Source organism: Pelobates fuscus, chromosome 5 (assembly GCF_036172605.1).
Source record: "Pelobates fuscus isolate aPelFus1 chromosome 5, aPelFus1.pri, whole genome shotgun sequence".
Taxonomy (NCBI): domain Eukaryota; kingdom Metazoa; phylum Chordata; class Amphibia; order Anura; family Pelobatidae; genus Pelobates; species Pelobates fuscus.
The window spans coordinates 337,665,014-337,678,220 of NC_086321.1; the positions used below are offsets into that span (position 1 = coordinate 337,665,014).

Genomic DNA, 13,207 nt, shown 5'->3' on the forward strand with positions numbered 1-13,207 from the left:
CACGGCAACGCTCCAAATCTCGCGAGAGTGAACTCTAGCCCTGGAGCGCGGGCTAGAGTTCACTCCTACCACTGGGACCACCAGGGAATCCCCACTGGGACCACCAGGGAAAGAAAGATGTCCCCCCTCCTCCCAGTAAAGGTAAGAAGGGAGGGGGGACATAAATTATATATTAATTTTAATTAAATGTTAAAAAAAAAACCACACACACATTAAAAAAAAAAAGCCCCCCCCCCTATCCTTCTTCTACACACACATTGCCCCTGCCCCCCATACACACACACACACATTGCCCCTGCCCCCCATACACACACACACACATTGCCCCTGCCCCCCATACACACACACACACATTGCCCCTGCCCCCCATACACACACACACACATTGCCCCTGCCCCCCATACACACACACACATTGCCCCTGCCCCCCATACACACACACACATTGCCCCTGCCCCCCATACACACACACATTGCCCCTGCCCCCCATACACACACACATTGCCCCTGCCCCCCATACACACACACATTGCCCCTGCCCCCGATATACACACACATTGCCCCTGCCCCCCATACACACACACACACACACACACATTGCCCCTGCCCCCATACACACACACACACACATTGCCCCTGCCCCCATACACACACATTGCCCCTGCCCCCATACACACACACACATTGGCCCTGCCCCCCATATACACACATTGCCCCTGCCCCCCATATACACACACATTGCCCCTGCCCCCCATATACACACATTGCCCCTGCCCCCCATACACACACATTGCCCCTGCCCCCCATAAACACATTGCCCCCACATACACACACTTCCCCCCATAAACACACTGCCCCCACACACATACATTGCCCCACACACACACTGTAACTGTCACACACACATACTGACCCACACACACACTGCACCCCTGACATATACTGCCGCCCTCACGTACACACTGCAACCTTCACACACACACACTGCTAATACACTGTCCCCCTCACACACACACACACACACTGCACCCCTCACACATTGCACCACTCACACATACCACTGCTCCTCTGCCCTACTACAGTCCCATTCCCCAGAGGACCTCAGGTAAGTTGTCAAACAGTTCTTAAACAGTTTGACTACTTACTCTGGGAGGGGGTCTTGGCATTATTGGCACTATAACCACTAAACTGAGCTGTAGTGGTTATTGTGTCTGGATTATTTATTTAAATAATCTACAAGTGCCCCTCCCGAGATCAGGCTCTGGATCCGCCACTGCTGATTGGTTGACAGCATTAGCTGACCACTCTCGACCAATCAGCGACGCCCTGCCCGGCGGCACTTCACGCTTCCTGAAACTGCCATTTCAAAAGCCGGATGCCCCCTTGGGCGGGGGAGTTGAGGTCGAAGCTGGAGGAAACTTTGGTGTTAAACCGTTCGATAACAGTTTATCTCCTGAAGTCAAAGATGCATCTTGGGGTCTCCTGGCACCATAACAACTTCATTTAGATGAAGGTGTTTTGGTGCCTGTAGTGTTCCTTTAATGGTGGATTGCATTAGCATGTTTTATACAGAATTATAATTTTAAATATATAATTTTGTGGGTTTTTTTTAAAGATGAATTAAGAAAAGTTAAGTATTACTTTTACATACTTTTGCAAGTCCTTTGAGTTAGGTCACTATTTTGTATTTTTGTATTTTTGTTAGACCAGCAACAGGCATAGGACCTATTGGCTTTACCTGGAGTGCAAACCTCTATGGACACACACACACACACACATATATATATATATATGCACTTTTTTTTTTTAATGAACTGTCTATGTAATTTTACAAACAAGTGTTGGCATTACTTTAAATTGCCCATCAGTATAAGGTGTCACCATTGTACAATGTCATTATCACAGACAAACCCCTTGATAGAATACGAGTTGTGCAGGTCACTGAATATGAATTAAATACATGGATAACAATAACACCTGGAATTTGTACTAATGAGCTAAATGTGTCACTGCTGCCCTACATTTCCCGTATCCATTATGTTCCCCACACATTCACATTGCTGCTCCCTGTTTCAATATGTTTGTTCATGCATGGTATGATGATGTCTGTATAATTTGCCGTATACCTATTGGGCTTTAGCCTTACCTAGTGCATGTGGAATGAAATTTGGTTGCACTTGAACTTGTGAGAATTCAAAGTGAATTAAAACTGTAAGGCTAGCCTAGACACTGGAAAAATTCTCTACGTCAACTACGTTTCCAGTTTGGCCACATTGACCTTAAATTTGAAAGTCGTTTTGAATTCATTTTGACTTCTTACGTCAGTGAATAAGCCTGTTTTATAAATGTGGGAGAAACTCGCATCCAAGCATAGTTTGAAGATACAAGCAAGTTGCAAAGTGTCCTAATGTACCAGATTGTAAACGCATTTTGTTTCTTACCATCTCGCCTGAGCAGGATTGGTGGAGATGGTGTTGGTATATCAATTAGTTCCCCATCCCTTTCATACATTGGTTTGAAGTCCTCCGGCAGGTCAGAAATGCTATTCTTGGAGTATTTGGTCACTCCGAGCCATAAATAGATTTCAGCTTTTGCAAAAATTTCTCTGTTGTATGATCCAGGGGTCTGGATAGTAAGAGACATCGATGTGTAGTTAACAGACATAGAAACATCTGTTTAATGGATACTGGCATACCTATGCACTTTCTACATGAGCTGACATTTAAGCCTCGTAAAATTCAACCCCATTAAAATTTATTAGAATATTCCTGAAAGTTCCAACCTTTCTTACTCTGTTCGAACTACGTCTTTAAACTTTTATAGATGGACAAATTAGGTTGATGTAGATTAATTTAAGAATAAACAAATATGTTTAAATGTCTATCTGTTCCTGTCCAAATCTGAGATGATTAAATTGCGTATACGCAGAAGTAAATTTGCACTGACACACGGAGTTCAGGTTAAAAGCACTTCGAGAAAATTTAATGGCATCTGGTTAAAAACGGTCTCGCAGACCCTTATAAGAGCAAAATTACATCATCATTGAATATCAAGATAACAACAAATAAACATCATTAATTGGATTAGGTGTTAAGTGGCTATGTCAATGTCCACCCATCAATATTATTTATTGGCTCAAGTACTAAGTGGCTGACTAGGTGTCCTCCCACCGGGAGGTGGCGTCATTCTGGACACGGGTGTGGACAGATGGCTCAAGCGCCATCTTACCCAGCACGAGGCTTACTCGGTGGGAAGGGGGGCTTGGACGTCATTTTGGGTAGTTAGTGATGTCAGACTCGGGGTCAGGTTCAGGGTCTTTTTTATGAAAGAACATTTCATTAGAGCAGTTTTCACATGGCCTAGCTATAGTATACTTTGTTTCATATTACAGGAACTTAATAATTCCGGTGTTAGTCATGTCCTTCTAGAAAATACATTCTCTATTCAATATTCTAAATGCTGTTAGGAAATCTGTCATGTAATGAAGTTAAAATGGAGTTAGTACAAAAATTCAATACAGGATCAATATAGGTTTTTAATAATTCTACATCAAGGACACTCCTGATTTATACATTTTTTATATGTTACTTGTTAAAATTGTAAAGTATTTTTAACAAGACTTGTGCATTCAGTTTCAAAATGCAATTTGTCCGAATTCTATAACTCAGAATTGCCTTATAGACATATCACAAAACAAATTAAACAGACAATGGATTTGTGATTCGGAACTCCACCATGCAGCCAGAGAAAAGAGATAATTGATGATTGATAGTTGGGGGAAACCCACTAAATGCTAATTTTATTCACAGATCAAGTGAGAAGTGATCCATAGAGGAAAAAAGAAGTAGTAGTAAGAATAAACTCTTTAATTTTATATATTACATAAATATGATTATTATTTTTATTGGCTACTTCTTTTCGGTTGATCTGTGAATCAAATGGTGAACAAATGCGCCTATCCGTGTATGGTAAAACATACACATAATATCTGTATTTTGCAGTACACTGGTTGGGCCCATTTTCAGGGCCTTTTGGTTTATCCTAATTACTTGTCCTGTTACATAGTTACAATGCTGAAAAGAGACTTGTGTCCATCAAGTTCCGCCTTCCTCACATTTGTGTTTTGCTGTTGATCCAAAAGAAGGCAAAAAAAAAAAGTTTGAAGCACTTCCAATTTTGCAACAAACTAGGGAAAAAATCCTTCTTGACCCCATAATGGGAGTCAGATTAATCTTTGGATCAAGAAACTATTACCCTACATTGAAAAATTATATTCTTGAATATTCTGCATCTTACTGCTGTTTGAACATCTGTATGGACTCTGATAAAACCACTTCTTCAGGCAGCGAATTCCACATTGTTATTGTTCTAACAGTAAAAAAAAACACTTTTCTTTTCCTTAGACAAAATCTTCTTGCTTTCAGTCTAAACGCATGACCTTGTGTCCTATGTAAAGTCCAGTTTGTGAATAGATGTCCACACAATGTAATGATCACATAGACAAAATTTGACCAAAGCAAAACACCACATTGATGAATTTTGGACCACCTGAACTAATTTCTCCCCCAAATTATATGATTTGTCCAAACAATATTTTCAACTTGTGCACAAGTCTACTTTACTCTGCAAATATACCATGTCACCAGAGCTGGGGGAATTAGAAATAATTCACTATATTTATCCTATGTTGACTTTACAAACCAACCATTACCTCGACTCTCCCTTTCTGGTCTATTTCTATAACTGACATGGTATCACTCTTTTGTTAGTACTGCATCTTACTACTAGCTTTTCTCCAATCAGTCCTATCCGTCACCTTTATCAACATTTTATTCTTTAGATATCGTAGTATAGTGTAGTTATTGAATTATATTGCAGGTTTTATTTGTCATATTTTCCCTTATATTGTTTCTTATATATTTGTGAACATGTGTAGCCCTTTAAAAAGAAATACAAATGAAAAGAAAGGGAGACTAAGAAAATGTCCAATGTCGTCCATTTCTGTTATGCAAACGTATTTTTACCTTGAAGAACACAGTGCTGATATTGCCGCAGTCCTTGCCTTTCTCCTCCTCCACCACCGAGTAGAGGACATTTTGGGCTGGAATCCGAGCGTAAGCTATCCTCTTGTTATTACTGAACATCCAAATTATTACATCAGGGAGTGTGCACTGTGGCTGCAAGATAATAGCAAAGTGACGTTAGTCTCCTAACAATGTGTGCGCATGCATTCAGACAGAATGTGTAAAGCAGAACTGTGAGAGATGTGCAGAAAGACTAATCTGGACAAGGCTGCTCCTTAAACTTGGGGGCTGTGGAAGAAATATCCAGATCAAGTTTATATATATATATATATATATATATATGTATATTATTTGTCAAATGTTTTATGTTGCAACATTTTAATAAAGAGAAGAAGAATTAAAGGGACACTACAGTCACCCAGACCACTTCAGCTCAATGAAGTGGTCTGGGTGCCAGGTCCCCCAGGTTTTATCCCTTCAGATGTAAACATAGCAGTTTCAGAGAAACTGCTATGTTTACATTTGGGGTTAATCCAGCCTCTAGTGGCTGTCTTCCTGACAGCCGCTAGAGACGCTTCTGCGACGTTTGATGCAAAATTTGCATCCAACTTGCAGAATGTCCATAGGAAAGCATTGAGAAATGCTTTCCTATGGACTGTTTGAACGTGCGTGCGGCTCTTGCCACGCATGCGCATTCCGCTCCACTATGGAGCTGACGTCGGCGGGGGGAGGAGAGGTCACCAGCGCCGAGGTAGCCCGGCGCTGGATTAAGTTAAGCTGTGGAAGGGGTTTTAAATTCAGTGCTAAGCACAAAACACGTCAGGTTGTGGGGCCACCACAATTCTTTCACATGTGTATTTTAAAATATTATAGAGCTGTTTTTTCTGTACAGATGTATTCTCTTTTAACCAATTTTGCAATATATTAACTTTTTTAACTTCACCCCTGCGATACTTGGGCTTTATGTACTAGACGCAACCTTCCGTTACCAGGCTTTGCTCTGAATTTATTTCCCTGTATTTTCATTAATGGTGAATAAACAATGGATAGAATTATAGTCCAGTACTAAAGTTCTTTATTAATGTTTTGTACGAGCTGTGGTACATATCTTTGGAGAATGATGAAAACTTCCAACTGAGCAAGAAGTATTATTGTGACATTATTATTGAGGATTATTTATCACCTCTCCCTTTTCTAATTAAATGGTTCCTGTATCTTTTGGCAATACACGTACCTCTCTTGCAATAAATCGGACTTTTGCAAGGATTTTCTTGGCATCAGTCATTTTCTCCTTTACGTTATGTTTGTTTAGACGTCGGCTCGCTCTCAAAGCTTGCTTGGCATAAAGAATCTAAATTAAAAAAATAGTCAGTATGTAAATATCTATTTAACTTACAAACGGAAGAAATTGATACGTTTGATTATTAAAATGTGCTTCTCACTTGCCTAGACCTTCACTTTTTACAGAGAGAACACTAGTCAGAACAGGTTTGCCAATGTTCCAAAGTCTTGCCCATGGATGGGTTGTCTGGTGAAATTTAAGAGAACTCTCTCCCTACGCCTGCTCCTTTTAGCTACTAAACTTTTTTTGATAATTGATTTTCTTTCTCTTAACTTCTTCTACCTTCCATAACCTATTTAGCTTTCCGATCCATTTATATTATTGTGCTTTTTTAATTTTCCTTTCCAGTTTCTCTTCCATAACTTACTGCATTTTGCTTTGTTTTTCCTGGATGCCCCTTAATTTTTGTATTTTTTTCACTCCGCCCATGGTAGTCTCTCTTAATGCTGACTGTAATACATGTCCACAAATGCCCCTTCCCACACATTGAATCCACTATACACACACTATAAACACTATACACAAACACTGTATCCACTATATACACACTACATAACACTATACACACACACACTGCATACACTACACACATTATATAACACTATACACACACACTGCATACACTACACACACACATATTGCACACTATGCAAACACAAAACGCATCCCCTATACACACACTGGATTCCCTATACATATACAACTACGCACTACATTGCCTACTGCAGCTCTAAGTGCCTGCAGAATGGGGCAGACAGTGAAGACACCACACCACTCTATGTCACTGCTTGCAGACGCCGTTCTTCTCACCACCGGCACTTTACAATAAATTATTGTATTTTCTAAGAAAGATATATATATATATATATATATAGACAGATAGAGAGAGCGAGAGAGAGAGTTAATACATTGCTAAACACAAATACACACACCAGTCAGGCCATAAGACTTGCTTTTCTCACAGAAATCTCACTTTAACAGTGCTCTCACTACTGCAAGGGATTCTGGGTAGGCATATGCAAATGAGCTCAACAAAGAACCACATTTTTGCCTCAATTCCACTTTATACATGGATTCCATGGAGTATGTGTTTGCTGTATACAACAGCTTTTTGAAACACAAAAGAGGAGCAAAGCCAGTGAACCACTCATAGACAGCTGTTTTGTTGTTAATGCAACTCATCAGCATGAGGTTGGTTACTGGCTTGCTATGGAGGCTTGGCGTTACTTGTACAAATGTTTATTTAATTTTTTTGGAGTGGTAGGTGGATACTCCCACACTTTTTTTCCCAGGACTTGACCCCTGGTTCACACCGTTGAGGGATGGTTACAGAAATGTGTGCATGGAAGAGGGTACCACGCACCTATACATACAAAGTAAACAGACAATCCCGAGAGATACAATCATGAACAATCATGTTCCATGGAACGTACAATATTTTGGCTGAGAGATTTTATTCTGCACTGGTCCAGATTATTTGGTCGACTCATAGCTCTCTTGCCTGCGTTGAGAGAATATTGCCTGTAATGGGAAAGATAGCAAGAAAAATGTTTCCTAAATATATCTGTAACACTAATATTTTAGTTAAGGTAAAAACAGATTTATAGTACATGTAATATAGTTGAGATTTACTAAGATGTGCAAGATTTTAAACCAATGGAAAGCATAGAATTAGAATAGTTTGATGAGATGGAGTTAAGGTAATTATACTGGGTATGATGTGTAAAAGGACCCACGTAATGGTTAGTAAAATGTGTTTTTGATCAAAGTCCTCTATAGTAGTTGCCTTCTGATAACTTGTTCATTAGGGAAGATCTGACCCTGACAATAATGAATCTAATAGTTGTAGTTAAATCACTACTAAATACCTATTTAAATGGCTCAACTTCAGAGATCCCTAAACTAGCCCATTGGTGTGCTGCAGAGATCTGGGGGCACTGTACTATTAGGCATATTAACCTTTGTTCACTTGGATTGGCGTAGGATTCTAACCTCTCAGTCCTTTCATAGCCTCTGTTAAAGGAACAACCTTGGATCTGTTAGCTTGCTCCACTTGGGGTTAGAGTGTTTCTTCTTCCTATTAGTATTATTATTATTAATGTTGACTACGGTGATGACATTGAGATCCATAGAGTTGCTCCACCTGGGGTTAAGATGTCCCGGGTAAGACCTAGACTATGTGACTCTAAATGGCAAACAGATCCCTAAAATGGACACCCCAACATCACCTGCAAGAGTAATATTTGAGAGACTCGCTGTGCAGCAGACAGATTGCTGGAAACTTGTTGACTACCATCGTGTGCTATCAGGTTCCTCTATGTAACCTGGGCAGGTAATAAATATGATCGAAGTCGAGTGAAGAAAATGTACTATTGGGAGTATTGTACTGAATTTGGCCAATGAAAAATTTAAAAACTAATTTCTTTTTTCTAAAATATACTTATTTAGTAAGTTTATTAAAATGATAACCGTACCTGCAGCCAGCAACAAATTCCTCTAAAACTTGTTTTAAGCGCACCTCTGGGTTGGATTTAGGCCTTCTGGTTAGCTTATCCACCTCCTCAAGGCCCCGTTCCTAAAGAATTAAGAGTATAAACAGTATATATAAGTACGTCAAGTAATCAGTAAAGATTGGCAACATGCTCTATCCACTTAATGGCTGATATATTTTGTATATACCCCTAAAGTCCTTTTGTATACAATAAAAAAAACTCCAGATGCACTTTAGCTAGCTGAAATACTTTCGTTTTACAAAAAGTGAAGATATCAACAGAAATTGGCACTTTTATAAATTCATCTTGTTAACCTCGCCTTGCTGTCAGACAACAAGTCCTGTTACTTCCTGGTTGTTTAGTTCAGTGTAGATAAACTCAAGAGGCAGCAATTGCCCAGAGCACATCTGCCTTGCAAAGACTTCTCATTGAGCTGCATTGGGAAGTCTGGGTTAGAGAAGGGAGTTTGCAAAGGCTGCAGACAAGAGAACTGCTGGTTTTGCAAGCCGTTTTTAGATATAGCACCAATACTATGAAGTGGCCTATGTGAGTTAAGTCGTTTTGCTATACTTCCTTTTTTGATAGTTTATATTCATGTGTTGTATAAGCCTATCCACATAGAGTGAAAGAACTGTTGTTGGTTCCGCAAATAGCCGGATCCAAACCACCAATTGGACAGACCACACTGTCCAAGCGCCCACTCAGGAATGAAAATGGTCCCAGCTGGTATAATCTAATCCCTAATGAAAAAATTGCACATAGATCACTAGGTAGTTAATAGTCTAAATTGCAGACCTAAAAGTGCAAGAAGTGATTTGTGCAAAATATTAGCAAATACGTATAACTGTCTTGTTAATAATCCTCTAAATTGTAGCTCTTCGTAGCTCATAGAAGGGGTCAACCAAACAAGGCTTTATTAGCTGCTGGTCAATTATTTCACCCTTACTATGTTTAAAAATAATTACAAGGCAAATATCCTGCCCACATATATACAGCAGAGGGCAGTATAGCTCTGTACATTGAACTAATAAGGAGTAATGGAAGCTGTGGTATTATACAGGGTAACGGGGTGGAAACATTACACAATAATTCTACGAGTCTCTTATGAATATTGTAGAATCTGATAATAAATCACCTTGGTAGAATATTGCTATGTATACTTGTCCACATGCCATAAAGAAACCTATACCACCTTCAGACATGGAGTTAGGTTATGATCAGTGCATAGTGGAACTTTACCCATAGAGCATAGAAACAAAAAGAGACTTATTATTTTACACAAATCACTTCTTGCACTTTTAGGTCTGCTAATTAGACTATTAACTACCTAGTGGTATTTGTGAAAAAAATTTCATTCGTGATCAGATTATACCTGGTGGGGCCACATTAATTCCTGGGAGTGTGTCTCTTTTTCTCTGAAAAAATGTTTTAAAAGTCTACCATCTAGATTTGTTTCCCTTAGTGCATTTATTGATTATATCGTTACAATGGCACTTGTCGAGAGGTAGGATATACTAGGCAGCAAGTGAACAGTCAGTTCTTGAATTTCGAGTGTTAAAAACAGGAAAAATGGGCAAGTGAAAAGATATGAGTGACTTTGGCAAAGGTCAAATAGTGATGGCTAGACAACTGGGTCAGAGCATCTCCAAAACGGCAAGTCTTGTGGGGTGTTCCCAGTAAACATTGGTTAGAACCTACCAAATGTGGTGTAAGGAAGGAAAACCAGTGAACCGACATTTAGGTCATGAGTGCCCAGGGCTCATTGGTGCATGTGGGGAATGAAAGCTAGCTCATCTGGTCCAATCACATAGAAGAGCTACTATAGATCACATTGCTGAAAAACTGAATGCTGGCCATGCTGAAAACATAAGCCGAGTCAAAATACCAAGATACACAGACAGATAACAGGATAGCACTAGATGGAACAACCAGTGAACCACAATAGGGCACTGAACAAAAGCAAAAGGCTCTCTTTTATAGTTAAGCGTCTTTTGCTTTAAATCCACGCCCCCAAAATTCAGGGAGAGTGGAATATTTAGAATTTTCTCAGCATAGCTGCTATGACGTCGGCGCGCATGCACAGCATCATAAAACGAGGCGTGCATAGAGCGTCCAGCATCCGACATGCCGTGCCGTCACCGGGAGGAGTCGGCACCTATTGCTACACCTCGCGGGCCCACGGGAGAATGTTAAGATATCGTGACACAGGCAATCCAATTGAGCATCTGTGGGATGTTCTGGAACAACAAATCTGATCTATGGAGTCCCTACCTCACAACGTACAGGACTTGAAGGATCTGCTGCTAATGTCTTGATGCCAAATACCACATGACACATTCAGAGATCTTGTGGAGTCCATGCCTCTGTGCATCAGAACTGTTTGATGATATTAGGCAGCTGGTTTTAATGTTGTGGCTGATCAGTATATATGTCTACACCAGGCATAGGCAACCTTCGGCACTCCAGATGTTTTGGACTACACCTTCCATGTTGCTTTGTCAGCATTATGGGTGTAAAAGCATTATGGCGGATGTAGTCCACAACATCTGGGGTGCCGATGGTTGCCTACCCCTGGTCTACACCATGCTTATAGATTGTCTTAAGTGCCCAATTCCACTTACATATTGATTATATGTAATTTTCTTGTCTAAGATGTAATACTTGGTAGTCACTCATTTGTCTTTTCTACTAAAAAACCTAGCTGCACCAGATGTAAAGTTTAGTGAACTAGTGACAGTATCCAATGGAAAACATTTACATTTTCAGCAGAGGTTTTCATTAAATTCAACAAACATGGAAACAAGCCCTCTGATGGCTACTTGTAGTTGCAACAGAAACAACTAGGCACCATGTCAGGGCCTAGAGAGAAAACTTTAATATTTGAATGCACTTTAAAGGGACACTCTGGGCACCATAAAAACATCATATTCATAGGTATAAAGTTATTTTGGCGTGAGGAGTGCTTGCTTACCTGCATGGGTTAAACTATTAACCCCTTAAGGACAGACGACGGATATATTCCGTCATGATTCCCTTTTATTCCAGAAGTTGTGTCATTAAGGGGTTAATAAATGGTTTAACACCAAAATATTCAGTTTGTTGCCCATCAGATCTGCCCCTCTACTTTTATTTTATCAATCAGGAAGCCTCGGACTGGGCTCTGCTGATAGTCTGAGAGTGTCAGCTGATCAATAACTCCTCATTCACAAGAGAGTAAAAAAGATACAGTGGGAGGGAAAGTATTTGATCCCCTGCTGATTTTGAACATTTGTCCACTGACAAAGAAATTATCAGTCTTTAATTTTATATACTATATATACTATAATTACGGTGCCAGGAGTGTTCCTTTGAAGTGAACGTAAAAGGTATTTTATGTAGAAGCAGTCTATGTACTGAAGGGTGGGAGATTTGGGAATCAAACTTACCAGGCGTTCGGCTATTTTAACAATCCAGTTGGAATTGTATAGTCTCCAGCTGTGGTCCTCCCAGTAACTCCATACATATACACAAGGCTTGTTGATGCCCAGTGTAATACAGTTGAAGGAGCTGGTGACAGAAGAAACATTTGGTAAGAAATAATACTGGTCTAGAATTGATGACAAAGCAGAGTGTGAACTTACTGTATGGAGAAAACAGGTTTATTCATTAAGCCAAGAATGGTGGGGAAAAGACACAAGGGCAGCAGCTTTAAGGTCAAAACATGAAATATTTTTCAACAACTTTGCAATTCTCTAGACAGTTACTCACATTTCACATTCATCAATGTGCGGAGCCTGTTCTGAGAAACTTACGTGACTTACTTAGAACATTTTAAGCTACTAAACAAGTAAAAATTTAATTTAGAACAAGGATATATCCTTTTAACACAGACTGAGTTCTAAACACATTTAGTTTAAAGACACATTATTGTAATTATTATAGCTGTGGAGCTCTGTTATACACTCTGACACACCAACAATATGGAGCTCCTAAAAAAAAGGGAACGTTAGGATATAAAAGAGGAACAGGGAGATTTGGGTCCAAAATAGGGACTGTCCCTCTTAAATAGGGATGCTTGGGAGGTATCCAATATCTTTGCCACTTATTACATACTAGTAGTGTGCCTTTTTATTTCACATTCAGACAAATGTGACGTTCCCTTTTTGGCCCTATCTAACAAAACAACGTATCTATGGCAGTGAGTGTGGGAATATGGGCCTTGATACTTATTTAACAGTATATGCATATCGCTTTGTACGAACATTTGGATTCAGACTATTTATTCATCATTGTTTATCGATGGTGTAACTCTCAGAGTTTCTATAGGGCAAAGAGCAATGTGTGTTGTAACTGGTATTCTGGCACTTAAT

General features: G+C 39.7%; 1 protein-coding gene across 1 annotated transcript in view; it reads right to left on the reverse strand.

Annotated features, from left to right (window-relative positions):
- Nucleotides 1–13,207, reverse strand: part of LOC134611650 (fer-1-like protein 4) — a 192,427-nt gene that overhangs the window by 92,328 nt on the left and 86,892 nt on the right. Inside the window, exons 18-23 of the mRNA XM_063455751.1 lie at nucleotides 12,284–12,404; nucleotides 8,841–8,941; nucleotides 7,800–7,887; nucleotides 6,259–6,375; nucleotides 5,025–5,177; nucleotides 2,442–2,625 (exon numbers count right to left, since the gene is read on the reverse strand). Of these exons, the coding sequence (XP_063311821.1) occupies nucleotides 2,442–2,625; nucleotides 5,025–5,177; nucleotides 6,259–6,375; nucleotides 7,800–7,887; nucleotides 8,841–8,941; nucleotides 12,284–12,404 (764 nt within the window). The remainder of the gene's footprint in view (nucleotides 1–2,441; nucleotides 2,626–5,024; nucleotides 5,178–6,258; nucleotides 6,376–7,799; nucleotides 7,888–8,840; nucleotides 8,942–12,283; nucleotides 12,405–13,207) is intronic.